This window comes from Muscardinus avellanarius (assembly GCF_963383645.1).
Source record: "Muscardinus avellanarius genome assembly, chromosome: 12".
NCBI classification, from domain to species: Eukaryota; Metazoa; Chordata; class Mammalia; order Rodentia; family Gliridae; genus Muscardinus; species Muscardinus avellanarius.
Genome location: NC_137798.1, coordinates 6,544,016 through 6,571,523, shown reverse-complemented (window position 1 = coordinate 6,571,523; position 27,508 = coordinate 6,544,016). Strand labels below are relative to the sequence as shown.

Here is a 27,508-nt window from a genome sequence, read left to right as displayed (position 1 = left end):
TTTCAAAATAAAGAATAAAGCTGGGCGTGGTGGCGCATGCTTGTAATCCTCGTGCTCCGGAGGCAGAGACAGGAGGATCGCGCAGGTTGAAAGCCAGCCCCGCTGGCTTAGGAGACCCTGTTTCCAAATTTTAAAAAATATATAAAAATAGGGCTGGGAGTGTAGCCTGGAGGTAGAAGGACTTCCAGGAACCCCAGTACCACCACCAAAAAAAAAAAAAAAAAAAAAAAAAAAAAAAGAAAGAAAGAAAGAATAAAAAATAGAGGCTGGGGGTGTAGCTCAGAGGTAAAATGCCCCAATACCAAAGAGAAAAAAGATAGGCACATTAGATTTGAAGAACAAAACAATACTGGGGATGTAGCTCAGTAGTAGAACACCTGCCTAGCATAGTGCAGAAGCTGTGGGTTCAATCCCCAGCATAGGAAAGACAAATACACACAGACAGACACACACACACATTAAACATACTGCAACTGGTACTATTTCTCCATTAATTTTTTAAAGTCTTTGAAAGGTTAAGTGTTGTACCTTCTTCGTTTATTCACTCATTAATACCTATTAGCGTCTAGTCCTCATGATACAGATAGAGGTTGACCAGAAGTCCCTTTTCAAAGTTCACTTTCTTTGGCTTGGTGTCAACATCTTCCTGTAGATTATACATGGCACTGGAAGTATGGGATAACTCTTATATCCCTGCTTTGAGGACTTTAACTTAAAAATTTATTCCTATGTCTCTGCTTCCTTTCCCAACCTGCTTCTGAAGTAATTCTCCATTCATTTTATTAGATGTAGCCATTTTCTTTGTAGGGAATCACAAGAAAACCAAAGAAAAAGATAGTATGCAAGCCAGGCATGGTGGCACATGCCTGAAATCCCCATACTTGGGAGGCTGAGACAGGAGGATCACGGGTTCAATGATACCCTAAGCAACTTAGCAAGACCATGTTTCAAGACAAAAAATAAAAAGGGCTAAAGTGTAGTTGAGAGATACAATGCCCCTGGGATCCATCCTAGTACCAAAAGGGAAAAAAAAGATAGTATGCTACCAGGCATCTTTGCTATGCTTTCTTCCTTTCCTTTTCTTTTTCTTTTCTTTTTTTCTTTTTTTGTGATACTGTGGATGGAACCTAGGGGCATTCTACCTTCGAGTTACACCCCCAGCCCTATTTTTTATTCTTTATTTTGAGACAGGGTCTCACTGAGTTGCAAAAGGCCTCACTAAGTAGCTGATGCTGTCCACAAACTGTGATCCTCCTGTCTCAGCCTCCCGAATGCTGGCCTGGCTGCTATGCTTTCTTAAAATATGAATGAGCCTGGTGTGGTGGCACACATTTGTAATCCCAGCATTCAGGAGGCTGAGACCGGAGGATCACGGTTCACAGACAGCCTCAGCTACTTAGTGAGGCCCTCTGCAACTCAGTGAGACCCTGTTTCAAAATAAAGAATAAAAAAATAAGGTAGGGTGTATAGCTCAGAGGTCGAATGCCCCTGGGTTCTATCCCCAGACCCACTCCCCCACAAATATATATATATATATATATATATATATATATATATATATATGAATGAAATTGCTTTATTATTTTCAGCTTATCATCAGCTTTTCTTGTAAAGATTGTTGGCTAAATCTGTAAGCAGCTTTGTTCTTTCTCAGCAAAAGTCTACAACTTGTAATAAGTCAGACAACCTGAGCATCCCATAGGACATTTGAAATGTACAGGAAAACTAGAGAACCTGGTTTAAGCAGGTTTGGTCACAATTCCATTTCATTCCATTTTTTTTTTTTTCAGCCCAGAGTTTATTCTTTCAGCAAGAAGGCCCATGGCATAGTCCATTAGCAAAACTGCTAGTGGAAGCGGGGTGTGGTAGCGCACACGTGTAATCCCAGTACTTAGGAAGCTGAGACATCATGATTGCAGGTTCACATCCAGCCTCAGCTACTTAGTGAGGCCCTCCGCAACTTAGTGTGACCCTGTTTCCAAATCAATAATAAAAAATAGGGCTGGGGGTGTAGCTCGGAGGTCGATGCCCCTGAGTTCCTTCCTCAATATAACACACAAGAAAACTGCTAGTGAAAACAACACTGATAATTAACTAATATTAATTAATTAATGTATCACACTGATACTGAGAGCCTTAGAAAATTAACTTTATTTCCTGATTCAGCCCACCTGCACAGGAAAATAGGGCTGTGTTTTGAATTGTACAAAAGAAAACACAAAGATGCCCAGCAAGGAAGGAGGAAAAAAATGAGCCCATTTACCAGCTGGATGACCTTGAATAAGTCCTTTCACCTCTGTCTGCCTGTCTCACAGGGTTGTTGGGAAGATCAAATGAGAACATGAATAGGAAATTCTTTTCACCAAGGCCTAGTGGTGTTATTATTATAAACGTGAAGTTTTCTCTGCAGCACTGTTTTGTTTGTTTGTTTGTTTGTTTGGGGTTTTTTTGGCCACATTCTTACTGCACGCTTCCTGACACCGACTACAGTGCTGTTTCGCCTCCGCTCACCTTTTGCCTGTTTCGGACAGAGATGCACCCGCCAAGCTGCAGTTTCCCTTTATTTCTTTTCTCCCACTGCATGTCTCTAGATGCAAAACCCACCAGAATGCGAAAAAGTGTGTGGTAGTAGCGACTTCTCAAAAACACACCTGAAACTGCTAAGTGCCATAAGCAAATATTACGCCCAAAGCGTGCGGGCAGGGGTCAAAGGAGAAAAATCGACTTAGAGAATGCTCTGAGAGCCCGGTCACCGGTGGCGCATGCGCACCTACAATCCCAGGACTTGGGAGGCTGAAACGGGAAGATCGCAGGTTCAAAGCCACCCTCGGCAGCTTAGTGAGGCCCTCTTTTCAAATGAAAAATAAAATAGGGCTGAGGGCATAGCCCAGCGGAGGGAGGTCCCTGGGTTCCATCCCTAGTACCACCAAAAAAAAAAAAAAAGATTTTTATTTTTTAACAGATGAGGACACTAGGTCTCAGAAAGGCTGGGGCTGAGCTGTCACAACTGAGCTTCACAACCACGTGTGCGCGCGCTTGTGTGTGACCCTCCACCATCCTCCCGACTGGGGAGCCCTCGGGTTAACCCCATCACCGCCGGCCGGGGGCGGGGCCTGGCGCGGGGACTACATTTCCCAGCCTGCCCCGCGGCACACGCCCGGCCGAGCCGCGCCCGCCCGCGCCGCCCGGGCTCCGCGACCCTGCGCTCCGGGATGGGATGGGCGCGCCGACGGGTGAGCGGCCGGGGCGGGGGCGTCGGGGTCTGCGCGGGGGGGGGGGGGGCGGACTCCGGCCTCCGCCCCGGCCTCCGCCCCGGCCTCCGGCCGAGGCTCGCGGGTCCCACGCCCGCACGGCGGCGGGCAGCCCGGGCGGCCCCTCGGCTGGGCTGGGCTGGCTGGCTGGGCTCCTCGGTGCCGGGCTTTGTCCCCCCCCGCGCTCCTGCGGCGGTGGTCGCTGGGCTCCTTCGCATCTCCGCCTCGGCTTCGCGGGGAGGGTGCACTGGGCGGCGGCAGGTGCGGAGACCCGGGAGCTCGCCCCGTCTCCATCATCACCGTGGTCGTTGTTATCATTATCGGTATTATTTTCTGGCTAAAATCATGGTAGTCTATGCTCCCTCGAGATTCCTTCAGTGTTCCTTGTGGACCTGCGGAGATGAAGGTTAACATATATATATATATATATGTTCAGAGGCCGGGGTGTAGCTGGGTTAGCAAAGAGCCTGCTTTGCGGGTGCGGCGCTTTGGGTTTGATCCCTGGTTCCAAAAAGGCCCCCTTAAAAAAAAAATAAGCTATGAACAAACATATATATATATAACATTAATATATGTTAATTATATATTATATATGTTAACCTATATAAATACACCTATGTGTATATTATATAAATATATGTATTATCTATACTAACCTGCATATAATACATTTGTGTGTATATTATATGCATGTATTATCTATATTAACCTACATATGTTACACATATGTGTATATTATATACATATATGTATTAACATATATACGTTATATATATATATTAACCTATATATACTATACCTATATATATGTACGTGTGTATACGGATATACACATACAATATGGCTTCTAATGGTAATCTTACAGTATTCCAAAGGGGAAATGTGATGTGGTTGAAATGCAGATTAGCAATGAACAGTGTGAATGCTGATGCTCCTTCGGTGCCTGTTAAACACCTGACTCTCGAGGCCCTTGGTAGGGACTGAGAAGAACCTCGGAGGAGGGATTGTAAGTGCCTGTCTTGCTGGCAGCGCCACCATTAAAGAGCTGAGGGCCTGGCACAAGCCTCTTCACCTCTCCGAGCTTCTTTTTCCTTGTCAGATGGGGGCCTTCGGCCCAGTGATTGCTAAACCTCTGTGCTTCCTAGATCCTCCTCTCAGGGTCCTGACGAAATGAGGCTACTTCTGTTTAAAGCCTGATTGTGACAGAACCCTTTGCCCCAGTGAGGAGGAAAGATTTTTCAGGGCATAGGCGATCTAACTTAAAAAAAAAATTAAATAAACACAATTGATTTCATCGGTCTCCTCTCTTCAGTCTAACCAGTAAATATCACGGCCATTTTAAATCTTTGCAAGCTGCTGTGAATCGGCAGCCACACTGTGGTGGTTTTTCTGCATGTTTGGTTTGCTTGCTGAAGGTAAGGCCCTGGGATCCGCAGATAAAGGGTTAGTGGCTCGGCAGGGATGGGCCCGAGCTGTCCAATGTGATGGGCAAGGAGCCGGGAGAGGCAGCGCCCACCAGGAGCGCCAGAGAGAAAATACAGCGGGGAAAGGGAGGGTGTGGACCGACGGGTGACCGTTTGACAAACGAAACACAATAGAACGGATGCAGAAGCAGAACGGCACCGTGCGAAGCCTAGCATAATGGTTGAGTCAGGCAAACACTCATCAGCTGGCGGAGCCTTTGAGTGAAAGGCGGCACATCGTTTCAGGGTACCGCGCCAGATCCCTTAAGGAGAGTCTTCACAACGGTGAGATTTGGAGGTTCCCACCTCAACCAAATAATCACGCGTAGCAGAGTCTCCTGTTAGAATAAGAGGGTGTGGTGGCACCTGCCTACAATCCCAGGGCTTTGGAGGCAGAGACAGGAGGACCACAGGTTCAAGGACAGCCTCAGCAATTAGGAAGACCCTCGGCAACGTCGCAGGCCTTTGTTTCCAAAATAAAAAGGGCTGGTGGTGTCGCTCGGAAGTAAAGTGACCCTCAGTTCAAAGGCGGGCAGGGGTCAACTATTGTAGATTATAATACTTGTGGCCTAACAGTGAATTCAATGTGAATTTTGAATCCTAGACAAGAAAAAAGTCATAAAAGACAATTTGTAGCAAGTGCAGACATTTGAACACGGACTGCGAGGTGATATTATGGGATTACTGCTAATTTCCTTGTGGTCAAGTGGGGGAGTAGCCTTTTCTTTGGAGATGTGGATATTAGAGGTGAGTTGCATTGGCATCCACAACTTTCAGGTGGCTCAGAGAAAAGTATAGGAGCTGGACGTGCACAGGTACACCAGCGTGTGCCACCCCGCCCAGCATAAAGGAATTTTTTTAGGGTATGCACACTTACTTGAATGAACGTCACAATAGTATATGTATATATCTGTAAATCTCTCGATCAGCCAGCCTTCCTCCAAATATATAAAATGTTTCTAGGTGTTATAAGGAAGAGAATAGTCAGATTTGAGAAACCCTGGGGCGAACAAAACTGAAAAAGTTGGTTTATGCCTGACTGCTCCATGGTCACCGGGTGAGTGATCATTGAACGTGCAGGTCCTGGTAGGGTGGGAGTGTCTGTAAGATGTGGTTTGAAATGTTCCCCAAACTATATGCAAAAAGATAAAAAAAAAAATCTTGAGGGATTAGTACTGCGTGGAACCAACTTTGGGAATACTGCATTCTGTGTATTTCTAGGCAGAGGGTCAGGACATCTAAGGAAATCTGTAGATTGTATTTATTATGTGTGCTTCCTGTTACCTGCATATTAGAATTCAAATTTCAGATTTTGTTTTTAAGGGATCGCAGCTACTTGACTCTGGTCTATTTTTCCAATCGTAATTTCCCTATAAACTCTTCTGCTCGGGACTTTACTTGTCTATTATAAACCATTTTTATTTGCAGAATGCCAAGAAACCAGTTGTACCTACCTTTGGGGGCTCTGTGGTCGTATAACCCCGGGTGCGTTTTCTGCTGCGGCTCATCAGCAGAGCCGGGATCGCCACCTCTCTTCCCAAAGCCGATTGGAGTTCCTTGGACTTGCTCTTGTGTTTAAGCACAGCCCTCCTCAGAGCTGTGATTGGCTGTTATTTCTGCTTGTGTGTTTTGCCCCCTGTTTTGGTACTCAGGATGATCTATTGAGCACCTATTTCAGGTGTCACTAGTCTTCCTAGATTCCCCTAGTGGATGGCTGGGTTGGGTGGGGAGGAGGATATCAGTTCTAGGACTGATAACAGGGCAGAAGGCCAGTTATGCCAAGCCTTGATAGAAGAAAGAAGCAGAGTGAGGCCCTGGCCCGAAGAAAAAACCAGAGGCCTCTCACCAGTTGCTAAGCGGTTTGCCTATCATATTGATAAGCAATCACTAGTCAAGGCGTATACAGTATCCATAAATCATAGCAAAGCGTAAATCAAAACCTAGCCGGTAGCCAGGAAGGCTGAGACAAGAGGATTGTAGGTTTGAGGATAGCCTCGGCAATTTAGCAAGGCCCTCAGCAACTTAGTAAAAACCCAATTTTAAAATAAATAAGACTTAGTGAGGCCCTTTGCAACTCAGTGAGACCCTGTTTCAAAATAAAGAATAAAAGCTGGGCGTGGTGGTGCACGCTTGTAATCCCAGCATTCGGGAAGCAAGACCAGAGGATTGTGGTTCGCGGCCAGCCTCAGCTACGTAGCAAGGCCCTTCGCAACTCAGTGAGACCCTGTTTCAAAAATAATAAAAAAAATCCAAAAAATAGGGCTGGGGGTGTAGCTTGGAGGTAGAATGCCTCTGGGTTCCATTTTTGGTACGATAGAAAAGAATAAAAAAAATAGGGCTGGAGTGTTGCTCAGAGCTAGAATGCCCCTGGGTTCCATCCCCAGTACCGCAAAATAAATAAACAAACAAACAAATAAATAAAATAAGATAGGGCTGGGGGTATTACTTACACGTAAAATGTCCTGGAGTTCAATCCTCAGTACCAAGAAATAAAAGATAAAAAGAGCTGGGGGTGTAGCTCAGAGGCAGATTACCACTAGATTCGCCAGGTGTGGTAGCCCACGCTTATAATCCCAGTACTTGGGAGGCTGAGACAGGAGGATTGCAGGTTTGAAGCCAGCCTCAATACCTTAGTGAGGCCCTGTGTGGCTTAATGAGACCCTGTTTCCAAATAAATAAAATCGGGCTGGGTGTTTAGCTGAGATAAAATGCCTCTGGGTTCAATCCCCAGTGCCACCCCCCCCAAAAAAAAATGACCCTAGATTCAATCCCTAGTACCACAACAAACAAACAAAAAACTTAGCTAGTAGACAGATGCCAAAAAAAGAGATATGATAGGTCAAAGACATAGGCACCCAGAGGGCATGTGAATCAAAGGACAAAAGCAGGAAGCCCATGTTGCCCGCGGTAGGGAAGCAAGATGCCCCTCCACTTCCAAAGGCAAGATGGGACGGTGTGGTTCAGACTGACCTGGACTTGAAAGGAGAAAGGTACAAATGTCCCAGTGGAGGCGAGGAGGTAGACAGGCCAAGAAGCAGGCACTCGGGCGGGCGCGGAGTTCAACAGTGGGCTGCATGTGCAGGGTGCTGACTTCCATACTCAGCTCCATGAAAAGAAAAGGAAAAAGAAAGCAAAGAAACAGGACCACCCCCGTAAACAGACAAAGGGACGAGGAGCCGGACGTGGGGGCGCACGCTTGTCATCCCAGCATAGGAGGCTGAGACAGGAGGATCTGCTTCACGGACAGCCTCAGCTACTTAGTGAGGCCCTCTGCAACTCAGTGAGACCCTGTTTCAAAACAAAGAATAAAAACTAGGGCTGGGGGTGTAGGTCTGAGGTAGAATGTCCCTGGGTTCCATGCCCAGTACTGCCAAAAAAAAAATAATAACAGAAAGAAAAAGAAAGGAAGGAAGGAAGGAAGAAAGAAAAGAAAGAAAGAAAGAAAGAAAGAAAGAAAGAAAGAAAGAAAGAAAGAAAGAACGAACTTGTAGAGAACCACTTCTCAGTAAATACAATCACATACTTAATAATGATGCTTCCATCGACCACTGGTCACATATACGACATCATCCCATAAGACTCACCTGGCGACGTTGTAGCTGCCTTAGTTCACGTACCCGTGAGGCCTTGTACCACGACAAAGTCGCCTGACAGTGCATTTCTCAGAATGTGTCCCTGTTATTAAGCGAGGCTCGGCTGCAGGAAGGGATTACAGGTGTGCACCACCACATCTGGCTTCCCCTAGGCTTTTAAGCATCATTTTTGTTCACGGTCTTGTGGGAAATAATCCTTGATTTGGTGTAGGTTTAATAAATAGGGCCACTTGTTTGGGGTTGAGTCTGCCATTGTGTTTGGGTAGGGCCAAAGCTGGGCGCTTCATGTTGGATCTGATTTTCCCCTTTCGGACACAGTTATACAGATAACGTCCTGGCAAGTGAAACACAGAAAGCCAGGCTCTGTCTTCCTTCCCTAAGGCTTGTATTTCTGGGTAATGGGAAGAGTTAGTGATAAGAGAGACCACACTTCCTTCTGCTCAAGTTTTCTTTCTTTCTTTTTTTTCTTTCTTTCTGTCTTTCTTTCTTTGCAATACTGGAGATGGAAGCCAGGAACACTCTATCTCTGAGCTATACCCCAAAACCTATATTTTATTATTATTTTTATTATTATTATTATTATTTTTGCGGTACTGGGGGTAGAACCCAGGGGCATTCTACCTTCAAGCTGTACCCCAGCCTATTTATTTATTTATTATTTATTTATTTATTTATTTATTTGCGGTACTGGGAATGGAACCCAGGGGCATTCTGCCTCCAAGCTACACCCCCCAGTCCTATTTTACTTTATTTTATCATTATTATTATTTTTTTTATTTTTATTTATTTTTTTTGGTGGTACTAGGGTTCCTGGAAGCCCTTCTACCTCCGGGCTACACTCCCAGACCTATTTTATATTTTTATTTAGAAACAGGGTCTCCTAAACCAGCGCGCACGGCTGGCTTCGAACCTGCGCAATCCTCCTGTCTCCGCCTCCCAAGCACAGGCCTATTTTATATTCTTTATTTTTAATAAAGAATTAAAAATTATTTAATAAAAACCTATTTTATATTCTTTATTTTTAACCAGGGTCTCACTAAGTTGCAAAGGGCCTCACTAAGTAGCTGAGGCTGTCTGCCAACCGCGATCCTCCTGTCTCGGCCTCCCAAATGCTAGGATTACAAGCATGCACCATGCCCAGCTAGTATTTAATTTTTTTTTTTATTTTGAAACTGTATCTTTCTAAATTGCTGAGGGTCTTACTAAGCTACTAAGGCTGGTAACACACCTTCTTTCTCAGCCTCCCAAGTGCTGGGATCACAGGTATGTATCATTGTGCATACGTTTTGTTTGTTTGCTAAAAAATAATAACTAGCCAGGTGTGGTGGCCCACACCTGTAATCCCGGTACTAGGAGGCTGAAACAGGGGGATCACAAATTCACAACCAGCCTCAGGAACTTAGTGAGACCCTCTTTCAAAATTAAAAAAAAAAAATTGAACTGGGAGTATAGCTCAGAAGTAAAATGCTAATGGGTTCATCAATCTCTAGTAGGAAAAGAAGAAAGGGAGGGAGGGAAGGAAAAAGAGAGGAAGAAAGGAATGAATGGATTATACAGAGCAAATGACAAACATCCAATCAGTGTCATAGGCAACGCAAATTTCAGGAGAGGAGCAACTTCTGAGGGTCCTGGTGATCTCAGACGGCCTCATGGTGGGACTGCGGGCAGCGGGTGCAGAGGAGCAGGCTCTGGGCAGATGGGTCGCTTCACCTCTCAAAGCTCACCTCTTGCATCTGACATTGGTAGCAAACTCGTGTGTGTGTGTGTGTGTGTGTGTGTGTGTGTGTGTGTGTTACTGGGGATGGAACCCAGGGGCATTGTACCTCTGAGCTATACCCCAGCTCTAATTTTTGTTCTTTATTTTGAAACAGGGTCTCACTAAGTTGCAGACGGCCTCACTAAGTAGCTGAGGCTGGCTGTGAACCACGATCCTCCTGTCTCAGCCTCCCAAATGGTGGGATTACAAGTGTGCAGCACCATGCCCAGCTTCTTCATATGTTTATATATCTATACACACACACACACACACACACACACACACACACACACACACACATTTTGTGGTACTGGGGAGGGAACCCAGAGGCATTCTACCTCCAAGCTATACCCCCAGCCCTATTTTTCATTCTTTATTTTGAAACAACTCACTGAGTTGAAGAGGGCCTCACTAAGTAGCTGAGGCTGTCCTCAAACAGTAGTCCTCCTGTCTCAGCCTCCTGAATGCTGGGATTACAAGCGTGTGCCACCATGTTTTTAAACCTACTTTATACATTATCACCAGCATTATCACAATGATATTATTGCTGTTTGTGTGTCTGTCTCACTAAGTGGTGAGATAGATCCTTGGGGGAAGAGATCATATCTTATTTATCTTTGTATTCCAATTTTCTAGAGCTGTGCCTAGCAGTAATAGGTATACAACAAATATTTATTACATTGGAAGATCTGATTGATGTTAATACCTTCTAAGGAGACGCACAATCAATTAAGTACATTACTATTTCCTGAATGTAATAGTATCTTTCTTGAGAAGAACAATAAAATCCTCTACAAGGAACTGAGTAAAAAAAGAATTCTTTGGCCAGGTACAAGTTTGTAGCCAGGGTCTCACTAAGTTGCAAAGAGCCTCACTAAGTAGCTGAGGCTGTCTGCCAACCGCGATCCTCCTGTCTCAGCCTCCCAGATGCTAGGATTACAAGCATGCACCACACCCAGCTAGTATTTAATTTTTTTTAATTTTGAAACTGTATCTTTCTAAAATTGCTGAGTACTCGGGAGGCTGAGACAGGAGGACCACAGGTTTGAGACCAACCTCAGCAAACCAGTAAGATCCTCAGTAATTTAGTGAGACCCCTTTAAAAACAAAAATAAAAAGCCAGGCGTGGTGGTGCCTGCTTGTCATCCCAGCATTCGGGAGGCTGAGACGGGAGGATCGCGGTTGGAGGCCAGCCTCAGCTACTTAGTGAGGCCCTCTGCAACTCAGTGAGACCCTGTTTCAAAATAAAGAAAAAATAGGGCCGGGCGTGGTGGCGCACGCTTGTCATCCCCGCGCTTGGGAGGCGGAGACAGGAGGATCGCGCAGGTTCGAAGCCAGCCGCGCTGGCGTAAGAGACCCTGTTTCAAAAATATAAAATAGGTCTGGGAGTGTAACCCGGAGGTAGAAGGGCTTCCAGGAACCTCAGTACCACCAAAAAAAAAAAAAAAAAAAATAGGGCTGGGGGTGTGGCTCGGAGGTAGAATACCCCTGGGTTCAACTCTCAGTACTGCAATAAATAAATAAATAAATAAATAAATAAATAAATAAATAAATAAGAGAAAAAAGGCTTCGGGGGTAGAGCTCCAAGGTAGAATGTCCTTGAGTTCAAACCCCAGTACAAAAAAAAAAATTCATTTGGGGTATAAGCTTAGGGGTGAGGTGGTATAAAAAAGATAGGGGGGGCCGGGCGTGGTGGCGCACGCTTGTAATCCCCGCGCTTGGGAGGCTGAGACAGGAGGATCGCGCAGGTTCGAAGCCAGCCTCAGCTACTTAGTGAGGCTCTCAGCAACTTAGTGAGACCCTGTTTCCAAATAAAATATTTTTTAAAAAAAGGTCTAGGAGTATAGCCCGGAGGTAGAAAGCCTCTGGGTTCCACCCCCAGTACCACCAAAAAAAAAAAAAAAAAAAAAAGGTGAGCCAGGCGTGGTGGCGCACGCTTGTAATCCCAGGATTTGGGAAGCTGAGACCGGAGGATCGTGGTTTCTGGACAGCCTCAGCTACTTAGGCCCTTTGCAACTCAGTGAGACCCGGTTTCAAAAAAAAAAAAGAATAAAAAATAAGGCTTGGGATATAGCTCGGAGGTAGAATGACCCTGGGCTCCATCCCCAGTACCGCAAAGGGGGGGGATTGACAGTAGGAGGGTATGGGGGCGTAAAGAAAGAAGCGCTAGGGAGGGTAGCTAAAGAAACAAAAGGAATTGGGAACAGGACTGAGTAGAAGGTAAAGAAAGGACAGAGAGCAAAGGAGGGAGAGCGGCGAGGCCGAGCCCGGGACCTTAGAATCGCGCTTAGTGCCCTGGCGGCCGTCCCTGGACGGTGCCCTCACACAGGCTTCCACACTCTTAACTGATGAATGAACCCCATTTTGCATTCTCCACATCACTCCTCCTGAAAAGTCACAAGCTGCCCTCACAGCTGCCGCACAGTCGACGCATTGTTTTCACGCTTCTCTGTGGAGAGTGGGGCGCCGGGTGCTGGCTGGACGGCACTCCCCATGGTGGGGGCCTCCCCGGCACCCGCCTCCTGGCCTGGCACCCCAGCCGCCCGCAGGGGCCCCCGCCCTCTGTGAAGAGGGAGTGAGCACTGAGCAGGGAGCGGGCCTCCTTGCCAGGCCAGCAGAGAGCGCACAGAAGTAAGGTAAAAACCGTATGGGCACACTCTGTCATCTGTCACGGTGCTCTGAAATGGACGCCATGGCCCCTTTCCATGGAATCATCTCTCCGGTTGATTCCATCGGCAGCTATGCACTGTTCATCAGCCCTGTTTGCAGAGAGAAGAGACCGTGTTTCTCTTTTACTAGGAGCTGTCTGAAGTCCCAGGAAGCCAGCCCACTTCCGAGTCACTGTCCAGGAGAAGGGTGTAGAAGGAGCCATGGCACTCCCCTTTCAGAAAGAGCTGGAGAAATACAAGAACATTGACGAAGACGAGCTTCTTGGCAAACTCTCAGAAGAGGAACTGAAACAGCTGGAAAATGTTCTCGATGACCTAGATCCTGAGGTGAGTGTCATGGAACCGAGCGGAGGGGCGGGTGATGGACAGGACGAATGGCTGGGTTGGTCCTTTAACAAGCTTGGAAGTCCCTCAGCTCCAGATGCAGATTCTCTGTCCTTCCCTTGATGGGTTCTGGGTCATTTAGTTTTACAAATTAAAAAAGAAGCTAATAGCCGGATGTGGTGGCACACGCTTGTTAATTCTAGCATTCCAGAGGCTGAGACAGGAGGATCGTGGAACACGGACAGCCTCAGCTACTTAGTGAGACCCTGTTTCAAAATAAAGAATAAAAAATAGGGCTGGGGCCAGGCATGGTAGCACACGCTTGTAATCCTCACACTTGGGAGGCAGAGACAGGAGGATCGCGTTGGTTCGGAGCCAGCCTCGCTGGCTTAAGAGACCCTGTTTCCAAATTTAAAAAAATATAAAATAGGTCTAGGAGTGTAGCCCGGAGGTAGAAGGGCTTCCAGGAACCCCAGTACCACCAAAAAAAAAAAATAGGGCTAGCGGTATAGCTCAGAAGTAGAATGCCTCTGGGTTCCATTCCCAGTACTGCAAAAAATTTTTAAAAAGAAGCTAATGGGGTAGTCCATGCCTGTGATCCCAGCTACCCAAAAAACTGAGGCAGGAAAATTGTGAGTTCAAGGCTAGCCTGAATAACTTAGTAAGAGCTTGTCTCAAAATAAAATAATCTGGGTGTGGTTGCACACACTCGTAATTCCAGTACTTTAGAGGATCGATTGCAGGTTCAAGGACAGTCTCAGCAGATAAGAAGACTCTCATTATCCTAGCAAGACTGTTTCTAAATAAAAATAAAATGGGACTTGGGGTGTAGCTTAGAGGTAGAATTCCTCTGGGTTCAGTCCCCAGTGCCACAATACAATAAAATAAAGTAAAATAAAATAAAATGGGCTGGACAGCCAGGTGAGGTGGTGCACACTTGTAATCCCAGTACTTGGGAGGCTGAGACAGGAGGATCGCAGATTTGCAGCCAGCCTCGGCTACTTAGTGAGGCCTTCTGCAACTTAGTGAGACCATGTTTCAAAATAAAGAATTAAAAAAAAATAGGACTTGGAGTGTAGCTCAGAGGTAAATGCCCCTGGGTTCAATCCCTAGTACCGCAAAAAAAGACAGGGGGCAAGGAAGGTAGCTCTGAAAAGTGCCCCTGGGTTCATTCTCCAGCACCACATACACACAGATTATTTTAGGTTGGGCATGGTGTTACATGCCTGTAATCCAGGTTCAAGGACAGCTTTAGCAACTTAGCAAAACTCTGAGCAACCTAACAAGACCCTATTTAAGATTTTTTTAAAATTAAGGGGAAGCAGGGCATGGTGGCGCACGCTTGTAATCCCAGCATTCGGGAGGCTGAGACCTGGAGGATCTTGGTTCACGGCCAGCCTCAGCTACTTAGTGAGGCCCTCTGCAACTCAGTGAGACCCGGTTTCAAAATAAAGAATAAAAAATAGGGCAGGGGGTATAGCTCAGAGGTCAAATGCCCCTGGGTTCCATCCCCAGACCCGCAAAAAAAAAAAAAAAAAAAAAAAAAAATTAAGGGGAAAGAGTCGCTGGGCGTATAACTCAGAGGAAAAATGCCCCCGGGTTCAGTCCCCAGGGCCACACACTCACACATGCATGGAGAACCTCATAGAGCTATTATTTGTGATATGGCGAGTGGTACCATGAAAAGATGTAGCTCAGTGGTACAGCATCCCTGTGTTCAGTCCCCAGGGACACACACACACACACACACACACACACACACACACACTCTTGATTTTATTTTACTTTTTTAGTATGGTCCTGGAGATGGAACCCAAGGACATTCTACCTTGAGCTACACCCCTGCCCTATTTTTTATTCTTTATTTTGAGACAGGGTCTCACTGAGTTGCAGAGGGCCTCACTAAGTAGCTGAGGCTGTCCGAGAACCGCGATCCTCCTGTCTCAGCCTCCCGAATGCTGGGATTACAAGCATGCGCCACCACGCCCGGCTTTATTTTACTTTTTAACTTAAGAATCTCAAGCTTAGTCAAGCAGGTATTAACATCTGCCATACTTGGGAGTTTCCTCCGGAGACAGGTTACAAATCAGAGAACTCAGCCATGTTGGCTTCTCTTCAGAGTCTCTACCTGCCTGCTTGGGAGCTTCTTGGATGCACCCAGCCAACCACAAGCGGGACAGAAAAAAGAGGCCTTTTGCCCCCATATCCTAGAAGCCTTCTGCAGTCACCTCTGCTCTGCTTGAGCGTGCTGGGACCCCTCCTCTCAGTGTGGGGGGAACAGGTGGGGCCTTGGGGATGCCCCGAGCCCCCCCGCTCACACCCACAGTTCTGCCATAGGTGTGCTTCCTCTTGCTTCCCCACGTGCCATGAGCAGGTAAGGGACAACATGTCCGCGCAGCAGGCTTCCTTGCTGCTCACACCTCTGTCTTGGCAGAGCGCCACGCTGCCGGCCGGATTCCGACAGAAAGATCAGACCCAGAAAGCTGCCACTGGCCCGTTTGACCGCGAGCACCTCCTCATGTACCTGGAGAAGGAGGCTTTGGAACAGAAAGACAGGGAGGACTTTGTGCCCTTCACTGGAGAAAAGAAAGGTAAGGACCACGGGCAGTACCCCGGGACAGAGTGCTCCCGGGATTGTGCTGGACAGTCAGGCAGGGCGGCTGACCTGCAAGTGGACACAGCCCATGAACTAGAAGTGGTAGAATTTTATTTATTTATTTATTTATTTGTTTATTTATTTAGCGTGTCTGGGGATGGAATCCAGGGGCATTCGATCTCCAAGCTACTCCCCCAGCCCTATTTTTTATTCTTTATTTTGAAACAGGGTCTTATTGAGTTGTAAAGGGCCTCACTAAGTAGCTGAGGCTGTCCGCGAACCACAAACCTTCTGTCTCAGACTCCCAAATGCTGGGATGACAAGTGCGCGCCACCGCGCCCGGCTTTAGAAGTGGTATTTTAAAACGTCGTGGTTGGTGCAAACTTGTCATTCTACATTTGCCTAAACCCGTAGAAAGTGCAACACCAGGAATGCACCCTAAAGCTGGCACATGCCTGGAGTGCCAGCGCTTGGGAGGCTGAGATGGGAGGGTCACTGGTTTGAGGACAGCCTCAGCAACTTAGTGAGACTCTGTTTCAAAATAAAAATTAAAAAGGGCTGGCGGTGCTTCTCAGAGGAAGAATGCCCCTGCGTTCAATCCCTAGTACCAAAAAAAAAGTGGGTATTAGTTCCTCAGGTACAGACCATGACTTGGGCCAGTGGATATTCATGGCACAAGCCATGGTAAAGTCAGTCCTTTAAAATGCAAATCAGCCAGGCATGGTGGTGCACACTTGTAACCCCAGCATTTGGGAGGCTGAGACCGGAGGGTTGCAGTTTGCCGACAGCCTCAGCTACTTAGTGAGGACCTTTGCAACTCAGTGAGACCCTGTTTCAAAATAAAGAATGAAAAATTGGGCTGGGGGTGTAGCTCGGAGTTAGGATGCCCCTGGGTGCCATCCCCAGTACTGAAAAAAAAAAAAAAAAGAAAAAAAAGCAAATCAGTTCCTGTCATGTCATTTTCCTGCTTAAAGCCCCCATGCTCACTGCGTCCTACGTGGCTCTAGCCCCACCTGCCTCTTGCATCTCTCACCCCCGTGTCCTCGTTCACCTCCACAAACCTGCCCGGGTCTTTTCCACCTCAAGCCGGTCTTCTCGTGGTCCCTCTGACCCACAGCTCTGTTTTTCACATCTTAAGACTCAGTTTAAATGTCAGAGCCCCAGGCCTTCCCTGACCTCTCTATCTAAAATAGACTCCTTGCCTGGCGTGCTGGCGCACGCTTATAATCCCTGCGCTTGGGAGGCTGAGACAGGAGGATCGTGCAGGTTCAAAGCCAGCCTCAGCTACTGAGTGAGGCTCTCAGCAACTTAGTGAGACCCTGTTTCCCAATAAAATATAAAATAGGTCTGGGAGTATAGCCTGGCGGTAGAAAAGCCTCTGGGTTCCACCCCCAGTACCACATAATTAATAAATAAAATAGACTCCTTCCTGTCCCGACACTTGGGTATTGCTGTCGTGCTGTGACCGTTTTCATAATTTCGTTTATTTACTTAGGTCGTTGTGCACTTTCCACCTCAAATCAAGGCCTCCAGGGTGGGCCTGCGCCTTTTGTATCCTAGCTCAGAACCCAGCACGGGGAGGGCCCTCCAAGTATGTCGCTGCCAGAGCCCCTGCCGCGGGCTGTGGGGAGCGAGCGCCAGCCCCCACCCCCCGGCGCCTCAGTCAGGGCGCAGCTCCCCTCTGTATTGTCCATGCTTCACAGATCACACACTGGTGAGAGGTCATTTAAACAGTTGAACAGAAGCCCGGCGTGGTGGCGCACGCTTGTAATCCCAGCATTCGGGAAGCAGAGAGTGGAGGATCGCAGTTCGCGGGACAGCCTCGGCTACTTAGTGAGGCCCCAAAGGGGCGCTTTCCCTCTGCAGAGGGCCTGCATCCTCTTGAATGTATATCCTTCATTTTTCACACGAGCGCCTGAGATGCTACTAATGGTTGCTTTCTTCCCCCTTTCTTTTCTATCTTCTGGCCATCTTTCCATTTCCCCCCAGTATGTTTTCCTTCTTTCTGGGAAACGCGGCAGTTCACGTGGCACCAAGGCTGGAAGTAGGTGTATGCCAGCGGTCGAGGCACGGCTGCGAGGATGCCCCCAAGGATGCCCCCCAGCCACAGTGCCCTCCTCGCCCTCTGTGGGATTCCCCGCGCTCAGGCTCCTTTTTATTTTCCCAGCCGTTTGACAAAATGGTAACTGATCAGGAAATAAAAACCCTATGTCCAGGGAAGCGTCCTGGAGGGCTCTGGTGAGAGTGGGTATTGACTTTGGGTTCGACCCTTCCTCTCCTGCAGTAGTGGGGCAGGCCAGGCTGGCCAAAGGGATGTGGAGGCTGGAGCCGGGCAGCCATTCTTCTTGAGGTAAGAAAGAGAAGACAATAGTGGGGTGAGTCTTAGGGAGCTCTAGAGATCAGAGGACGTGCCCGATGAGTAAGGGTCACTCCAGGAAAAGAGGGAATCCATGAGAAGAATGGGAAAGGATGTGAGTGGTCCAGGTGTGGCAGTGATGGGTCTGGGAATGCCTGGGCTCACCGGTCAGCTTGCACACGTGGGATGGATTGTGTCGACCTGGCTGGGGCTCAGGAGCAGGCACTGCGCATTCTCCAGCAGTGCAACTCACGAGTCGTAAGTCTGTGCCCAGGAGGAAGGGCACAGATGCCAGCTTTCTCTCAGGTGAGCCGGGGAAACAGAATCAAGTCTCCCTGACAGGATGAAGAGGGAATTGGTGGGAGAGAATGCATCTGAAAACACAGCAGGCCTTGAGGCTCGCAGACCCCCATCACGTCTGAGTATAGAGACCCTGATTTTTCCTTAAAATCAGGCTTGTTTTCGTGGACTGTGTCCCCAGCTCCCCACAGTTGTAGCAGTCTACTGCACATGCAACCCCAATTTAAGGGGAAAGTTTAGGGAAGTGTCAGTTTCCCCCAGGACCCACTAATGCCTAGACCTCCCCGAAACTCCACGGCAAGGCCGCCAGTAGGTGTCCATGTGCTTCTTTTTCCAAATATTGAAAATTTAAGAAACCATTAAAATATGTTACATCTGAGCCGGGCACACGCTTGTAATCTCAGCATTTGAGAGGCTGAGACAGGAGGATCACGGTTCACAGCCAGCCTCAGCTACCTAGTGGAGCCCTTTGCAACTTGGTGAGATCCTGGTTTCAAAATAAAGAATAAAAATTAGGGACCCAGGTGTGGTGGCACACGCTTGTAATCCCAGCTTTCAGGAGGCTGAGACCAGAGGATCACGGTTTATGGCCAGCCTCAGCTACTTAGTGAGGTCCTTTGCAACTCAGTGAGACCCTGTTTAAAAATAAAGAATAAAAAAATAGGGCAGGGGGTGTGGCTTGGAGGTCAAATGCCCCTGGGTTCCATCCCCAGACCCGCAAAAAATGAATAAATAAATAAATAAATAAAATAATTTTAAAAATAGGGCTGGACGTGTAGCTTGGAGGTAGAATGCCCCTGGGTTCCATCCTCAGTACCCCCCCATATATATATATATATATATATATATATATATATATAATGTTATATCTGCCTAATATCCCTAGAAGGACAGTGTTCTTGGACTAACAAGAATTGCATGTGGGAAGTCGGTCTGGCTCACTCTGCCAGGCCTCAGGCATACATGCTTGACCTCCCCCTATCCCCGCCCATACTTCCCTGAAGACGTAGTGTGACCTGCCATCAGCAAGTGGACGTGGGCAGGAGCCCACAGGTTCAGAGCAGGTTCAGCCTGTGGGGCAGGGAATGTACAGGTCCCAGGGGTGGGAATGTGGTCCAGCATCTGGATGGGAATGTCCCTTTGGCCCTGTGGATCCTCCTTGGTAGGGAGAGGTGTAGCCAGAGAAGGACTGGAGGGGCCCTCCAAGGCGTGGCATCCGCGGCAGGGTCGCTCCTGCCCAGGCCCGGACAGCGCTGCGGTTGGCAGGGAAGTAGACGCCATTGATTCCACCTGTGTAAGGACTCTGGTCTCAGCTATCTGTGCAGGACCTCGCAGGATTCCTTCTCAGTGTCTTCACCGCCAATAATGGATGATTGATGTTGGCACCATCCTAGGAAATTCAGCAATCTCAGCTGAATATGAAATGGTTTCATGATGCGGTTACTAATGGCCAGAACTGTCTTGCTCAGCCCACTTTCCTATCAATAAGGATAATACTATACTAAAATATTATAATATTGGTAATATAATAATTTATTATATTATTTTAATTATAATGTGTTTATTTTATTATTTTATATAATTTTTGCACACAACATTTTTGGTTTGTTTGTTTCTCTTCTTATCCAAAGGGAGAGTCTTTATCCCCAAAGAAAAGCCGGTAGAAACTCATAAAGAAGAAAAAGTGACCCTCGACCCAGAACTGGAAGAAGCTCTGGCCAGCGCCTCTGATACTGAGCTCTACGATCTGGCAGGTGAGCCTCGGCCCTGGCCTGGGACCTCTGGCACAAGCTCTGCCCCTGGCAGAGGCTCTCAGCGTCTCTGTACTTCCTGAGTATTACTGTGCTACCCGTTGACTCCAGCCATCCTGCGCTGTGCCTTACTCTGACACATTCCACCACCTGGGCCACATTTTTTATTCCCTATCTGATGGCGTCAGTGGTGCCGAGTTCACCCATGTGAAGCTCTCGCAGAGGCCCCTGCAGAATTCCAGACATCTGCGCTGGTGAGGAAGGTGCTTTGCGGTGACTAGCTGTCTTAGCCCCAGGGTTCCTGTGGAGAGATCCTGTCCTGGATCCTGCTGCTCCCAAGGGTGGCCTCTCAGTTTCTGCTGTAATTGCCCAGAGGGGGAAATACGGGGCGGGGCTTAAGTTCCCAGAAAAATGTATGAGAAAGGAGAGAGAGGACAGCACCCATCACTTGGAAGAATCTAAACCCCAAAACCTATACAATAGAACCAGGAAGTAATCCAAGCAGAAAACTGTCCCTGTGTCCGCTGAGTGGCACTCTCCTCTAATCTCAACAACTCAGGTGGCTGAGACCAAAGGGTCACAGGCTGGAGGCCAGCCCGAGCAGCTAGCGAGTCTCCAATCCAGAAATCGAAAGCTGGGTGCGGTGGCGCACCTTTGTGATCCCAGCATTTGGAGGCTGAGACAGGAGGGTCATGGTTCATGTACAGCCTCAACTTAGTGAGGCTCTCAGCAACTCAGTGAGCCCCTGTTTCAAAATAAAGAATCAAAAATAGGGCTGGGGGTGTAGCTCAGAGGCAGAATGCCCCTGGGTTCCATCCCCAGCACCACACACACACACACACACACACACACACACACACACACACACAAAAGCCGGGTGTGGTGGTGCACACCTATTGTTGCGGGTGAAATGTGCGTGGTGTGTGCTTGGGGAGAAGTAATTCCCCCTCCACCACCACACAAACAGACAAACAGAAAAACCGTGGATTCTTGTCCTAAGCTAAGAATAAATATTCATCGCTTGGACAGCTGCTGAAGATTTAAAGAAGTTTATTAAAAAGGTAGAAATATAGAGATAGTTACAGCCCTGTGCCGGAGCGGGGCACAGGGGGGCAATTCGAATGAAAATGCCATAGAACTCCAATTTACTAAGTGTTTTATCCTGACCAAGTCTGCGGCAGGTCCTTCTTTGCTTCTGCTGTCTCTGCAGCCGGATTTTGGGGCAGGAGGGGGGAGAATTCCTGTCTCCAAACACAGGTCTCTACCTTTTGTCTTATCCCCCAAAATGTGTGAAATTGTTTTAGAAATATAAAGAAACCCTCTTTCCTGGCTCCAGCCTTCTTTCCAAGTCTCTGCTAGCTAGCCCTGGCTTTCTTTAGTATAAAAGGTATATTTTTAAAATTGGACTTCTTTCCCAATACTAATACATTAATAAATTTTGAAACCTCTTCCCAATACTAGTACACTATGATCCCAGTACTTGGGAGGCTAAAACAGGAGGATTAATTTTAATTAAGCTAGCCCTGGCTTTCTTTAGTATAAAAGGTATATTTTTAAAATTGGACTTCTTTCCCAATACTAATACATTAATAAATTTTGAAACCTCTTCCCAATACTAGTACACTATGATCCCAGTACTTGGGAGGCTAAAACAGGAGGATTAATTTTAATTAAGCCCAGGAGTTGACTGGTCCATCTTTACTATTATTTATTTATTTGTTTATTTGTTTATTTGCAGTCCTGGGGATAGAACCCAGGGCCTCACACATTGTAGGCAGTTGCTCTTCCACTGAGCTACATCCCCAGATCCCTGAGACCCATCTTTAAAAATAAATAAATAAAATTTGTCAGTGGGAGACGATGCTTGGTGAGCATAGGACCCGAGCAGGATGGCAATGCTTGTTGTTGGTCTCAGTGGCTGTGTTTGTCAAGAGGAAACCTCTCTAGACTGTGCCATTATTGATTATTATTTAATGGGAGCTCGTAAAGCTTTTAGAGCAGCGCCAGACACAAAGGAGGAAATAATTTCATCTTTGTAATAGGTGAAGTGTAATTGTTTATATTTTGCAGATGAGGAAACAGACTCAGAGGAGGCTAGTAACTTCCCAGGTCTGTGTTCCCAGTATGTGACGGCACTGGGATTCAAACCCTGCGGGGCTACGGTGGAGTCCCCTCTTACCCCGGTCTTTTTTTATTTTTTATATTTATTTATTTATATTATTTTTGTAGTATTAGGGATGAAACCCAGGGCATTGTACCTCCAAATGACATCCCCAGCCCTATTTTTTATTCTTTATTTTGAAACAGGGTCTCACTGAGTTGCAGAGGGCCTAAGTAGCTGAGGCTGTCCACTAACCACGATCCTCCTGTCTCAGCCTCTTGAATGCTGGGATTACAAGCGTGCGCCACCATGCCCAGCTTATTTTTTTTTTATTTAGTTGATTGACTTTTGTGGTTCTAAGCAAGCACTTTGCCACTTAGCTGCATCCCCAGCCCTTAACTTGTAGTGTATGTGTGTGTGCGTGTGTGAGTGCGTGTGTGTGTGTGTGTGTGTGTGTGTGTGTGTGTGTGTGTGTTTTGCTAGTGATTTAACCCAGGGGCATCCTTCCTACCTCTGAGCTGCACCTCAAACCTATTTTATTTATTTATTTATTTATTTATTTTTACATATGAGGCAATTTATTAATCCAGCATCCTTTGTTCTAATGCTTTGTGTTCGCAGCTGCCACCTGTCCGGCGATTCTGTCCAGATTGTCTGTCCCTGAGGTGTCAGCTTGCAATCCCCATCTTGGTCCTTTTCCACCATTTTCAGCCCCTCCAGGGCTTGGAGAACTCAGCGGGCCACACTTGTGGGGCCTCTGCTGAAGTGGCTGGGCATGACCCCATTTCTCTGACGTCCCCCGCACATCTTGGTCATGGAGCCCACCCCAGCGCCACCTGGGGGTGCAGGTGCCGCGCTGTGGGAGCAACTGGAGTGTAGAACCAGTTCTCATCGTAGAGAGCAAGCTCTTTATGCCCGGCCACCTTGACTGTGTCCACCCATCCTGGGACTTTCAGCTTCCCAGACTTTTTGAGGAAGGCTGCCAGAGCTCTAAGGAATCCCTGCTGGTTTAGGTCTTTTACAGTAACTCCAGGCATCCTTCAGGCCTGGAGGCTGTGGCGCCCCATGCAGCCCTCCGCTGCCCACCCGGCCCTCTTGGCTCGCGGACCACACCGACCAGCTACTTCTTAATATATTTCTGTTGGTGCGTTATAGTCTCAAGTCATAATGTAAACCGTGTTGATAGTGACACACATTCACACCGCACTCGCTGGTCTCACTAAGTTGCTAAATTGCTGAGGCTAGCTATAACCCTGCAATCCTCCTGTCTCAGCCTCCCAAATGCTGGGATTACAGGTATATGCGCCACCACGCCCGGCTCCCTGACCTCCTGTTCTTGCTGGCTTTAACTATTTGTCCTTCCTGATGACCCTTCCTGCCGCCCTTCTTCTAATATGTAGCATAGTGCATGTGTAGACTCCCAAACTTACTGACTTACTACCCCATTTCAGGGGAAAAACTACCCAGCACCCCCTAACCCCCTACCCCAACCCTTCCACCATTCCAGTGTGTGTGTGTGTGTGTGTGTGTGTGTGTGTGTGTGTTTCTAGGGATTAAACCTAGGGGCACTCTCCCCCTGACCTATATCCCCGTTTCCATTTTTTAATTTTTATTTTGAAACAATTTTCACTCGGTTCCCGAGGGTCTCATTAATTTGCCAAGGCTGACCTCAAACTTGTGTTCCTCCTGGCTCAGCCTCTCAAGTACTGGGATCGCAAGTGAGCGTCACCACACCCAGATCGCCTCTTTATTTTGGTTCAGTACCTCCCCAACTTGTACCCAAGACGCTTCTGCCCGAGGGAGCACTGCCGTGGACTCTGGAATTCCGTGGCTAGCTGACGAGGGTCTCTCTCAGAGGCTCCTCTGCCTCCTGTGATTTCACAAGCAAAGGGAGGTGTGCTCCAGCCTGCCGAGCTCGCCTGCGCCTCTGTGCTGCTTTCCTTGTAATTGTTTATGGTATGCTGCCTCCTGGTGCAAGTGCCGGGTAATACAGAAGACCAGGCCCTCGGGATGCAGAGCTGACCCTGCGCTGCTCTCGCTATTTCTATTTCCCGCCTTGGGATGTCGACTGAAGGTGGGGAAAGGACACCTCTTTTTACTGCCCAGACATGGGGTGGCTTACTCTTAGAAAGGACCAAGATCAGCCAGGTGTGGTGGCTCAGACCTGGAATCCCAGTACTTGGGAGGCTGAGACAGGAGGATCACAGGTTCAAGGCTACCCTCAACAAACTAGTGAGATCCTGTTTCAAAACAAAAAATAAAAAGAGGGATGGAGGTGAGGCTTGAAGATAGAATGCCTCTGGGTTCAATCCCCAGCGCCAAAACAAAACAACAAAACAAAATAAAAGATAAAAAGGACTGTGGGTGGGGCTTGGAGGTAGAATGCCCCTCAGTTCAGTCTCCAGTACCACCAAAACCAAAGCAAAAGAAAACAAAAAACATTTTGTCTTTGCCTCTGAAAAAAAAAATGGAATAATCTATATAGCGCTGAAACCTAAAATCCTTAGACTGAGACCTACCTTCTCATTTGACATAGAAGAGTGCCAAAGGCTGGGCCTACTTCACTAGTGGGTCTGTGCAGTTTTCCAGTGAATAGAGAATGTAACTCAACCATTGCTTCTTAGACCCTGAATGAGGTCACAAATCTAGACACAGATTATGAAGATTGTTGATAGTCTTTGGGAAAAGGGTTTGAAAAATAAGCTTATTTTGGTATTGGTTTGTTTTCTGGTACTGGGGATTGAACCCGGGGGCATTCTACCTCCAAGCTACACCCTCGGCCCTATTTTAATGTTTTACTTTGAAACAGGGCCTCACTAAGTTGCTGAGGCTGGCCACAAACCTACAATCCTCCTGTGTCAACCTCCCGAATACTAGGATTACGGGAGGGTGCAACCACACCCAGCCAAAAAATAGGCTTAAGGCTATACATGTACCACGCACCGCGCAAGAAGAAGGGACCTGGAGCGTAATCTTTGCGATAAAAAGAATTGTCCTTCAAAGGGTAAAGAAGCAACACGACCAGGTTGATGTTCTTCTCCAAACTTAACGCCACGCATTTCTCTTTCCAGCTGTCCTCGGAGTCAGTCAACAGCAAAGGCGGCAAGGGGCCCGTAAGAAGTGAGTGGAGGTGGGATCCGGGATGCCGCGGCGTCGGCGCCTTGCGGGGGGAGAAAGGCCTGGTACTTGTGGGCCTCTCACTCGGTCATTCCACCAAGATCATCCGGCTCTGAGCCGTCAAATCAGAATCAGGCGACAGGAAGTCTGCCTGGCAGTGCAACTAGGACCAGCCAGTGCATTTTGCCCAGAACACACTTTCTTGATAAGTCTGTTCAGTAGAGAGGAAATTGGCAATAAAAAGGTTGCCCACCCAGCACTGAATGAAGTCCCAAAGTTTCATGTTTTTTGTTTGTTTGTTTGTTTGTTTGTTTGCGGGTCTGGGGATGGAACCCAGGGGCATTTGACCTCCGAGCTACACCCCCTGCCCTATTTTTTATTCTTTATTTTGAAACCAGGTCTCACTGAGTTGCAGAGGGCCTCACTGAGTAGCTGAGGCTGTCCGTGAACCACGATCCTCCGGTCTCAGTCTCCCGAATGCTGGGATTACAAGCGTGCGCCACCATGCCCAGCTTCCTAGGGGTATTTTAATCAACGTATAGTGGCTCAACTAAGTTCCCTTCTCTGTTCAAGTGTCTTGTAGTTTCAGTAATGGATGCTTGTCATTAGAATTCAAATACCTCCCCCAGAGAATGTGAAGGACTGAACTTGCCAGCGCAGAAATTTCCAACCCACCATCTTCCATTTTATTTATTTATTTATTTTTAGTACTGGGGGTGGTACCCAGGGGCATTCTACCTTTGAGATTCATCCCCAGCCCTATTTTTTAGTCTTTATTTTGAAACAGGGTCTCACTGAGTTGCAGAGGGCCTCACTAAGCAGCTGAGGCTGTCCACGAACTGCCATCCTCGTCTCAGCCTCCTGAATGCTGGGATTACAAGCGTGCGCCATCGCGCCACACCTGGCTTCCATCTTCCATTTTAACACTTCCTGGGGAAGTGTATAGTTACTCAGACTCCCTCATTCACTCATTCATCAGCCGTCTACTAAATACCTACTGTGTGTCTGGGATGCTCTAGGCTTAGGCACAAAGATAAAAGATGATTCCTGTCCAAAGGAACTTACCTGCCCACCAGGTAATCACAGTTTAGTGTAATCTAGTGACTGCAAACTCGCTGCAGATCATAGCTTCTCTTAGATTAAATACCTTTCTTTCTTTCTTTCTTTCTTTCTTGGGATGGAACTCAGGGCCATTTGACCTCCGAGCTAGACCCCTGCCCTATTTTGTATTCTTTATTTTGAAACAGGGTCTCACTGAGTTGCAAAGGGCCTCACTAAGTAGTAGCTGCGGTTGTTTGTGAACCCGGATCCTCCTGTCTCAGCCTCCCAAATGCTGGGATTACAAGTGTGCGCCACCATGCCCGGCTCTCTTTTTCTTTCTGATGGAGACTTAGGAGATGGTTTCCAGTTTCAGTTTCAGTGGCATATTTATTTATTTAATTTATTTATTTATTTATTTATTTATTTATTTATTTATTTATTTATTGGTGGTACTGGGGTTCCTGGAAGCCCTTCTACCTCCGGGCTACACTTCCAGACCTGTTTTTACATTTTTATTTGGAAACGGTCTCCTAAGCCAGCGCGCACGGTTGGTTTCTAACCTGCGCGATCCTCCTGTCTCTGCCTCCCAAGCGCGGGGATTACAAGCGTGCGCCACCACGCCCGGCTTCAGTGGCATGTTTATTTACTATCATTTATAGTGGGTAATGGAGCCAGACAATGAACAACACCCCTTTTGTGTGTTTTTTTTTCTTTCTGGTTTCTTATGCATAAAAATAGAAAATACTCATCCTTTTGAGCTTCAGTATCAAAGGTAAACATTCTAACAACATGTTTGCTCTTAATAATCTGATGGGTAAACTTCTGGGCTTATATACATATGGATCATTAACTTTTTTATTGGTGCATTATAGTTACACATCTTACTGGGGTACAAGATGGCGGCAGCACACGTGCAACATCACTCGTTCAGCCCTTCCCCAGCTCCCGCCCCATTCCCTCCCCTCCCCCTTCTCATTGTAGCTTAGTGATTGGCTTTGACGTGTTTGTGAAGGTACATCATCACATCATTTCCCTCTTCCCCCTCCCAGCCCTCTTTATTTAGTCGCCTTATTTGCTCATCTATGGTTTCTCTTTCTTCATCTAGAGTTCTTCCCATGATCCTTTTCTCCCTAGCTTCCGCATACTAGGGAGAGCATCCAGTTTTTCACTTTTTATGACCGACTAATCTC

General features: G+C 47.3%; 1 protein-coding gene and 1 pseudogene across 4 annotated transcripts in view; one reads left to right on the top strand and one right to left on the bottom strand.

Moving 5' to 3' along the window:
• Positions 1-12,933: 12,933 nt before the first annotated feature.
• TMOD2 (tropomodulin 2) overlaps positions 12,934-27,508 on the top strand; it is a gene marked incomplete at both ends in the record, with an annotated part of 36,746 nt that continues 22,171 nt past the window's right edge. For 2 of the 3 annotated variants that reach the window (XM_080707863.1, XM_080707861.1), the window contains 4 exons: positions 12,934-13,059; positions 15,491-15,647; positions 19,940-20,131; positions 25,248-25,280. In XM_080707863.1, coding sequence (XP_080563989.1) covers positions 12,934-13,059; positions 15,491-15,647; positions 19,940-20,131; positions 25,248-25,280 — 508 coding nt within the window. The remainder of the gene's footprint in view (positions 13,060-15,490; positions 15,648-19,939; positions 20,132-25,247; positions 25,281-27,508) is intronic. The other variant, XM_080707862.1, reaches the window with a different exon arrangement.
• LOC308271482 (small ribosomal subunit protein eS19-like) lies at positions 22,762-23,197 on the bottom strand (annotated as a pseudogene). Its single transcript has one exon. The product of its transcript is annotated as a small ribosomal subunit protein eS19-like (transcript).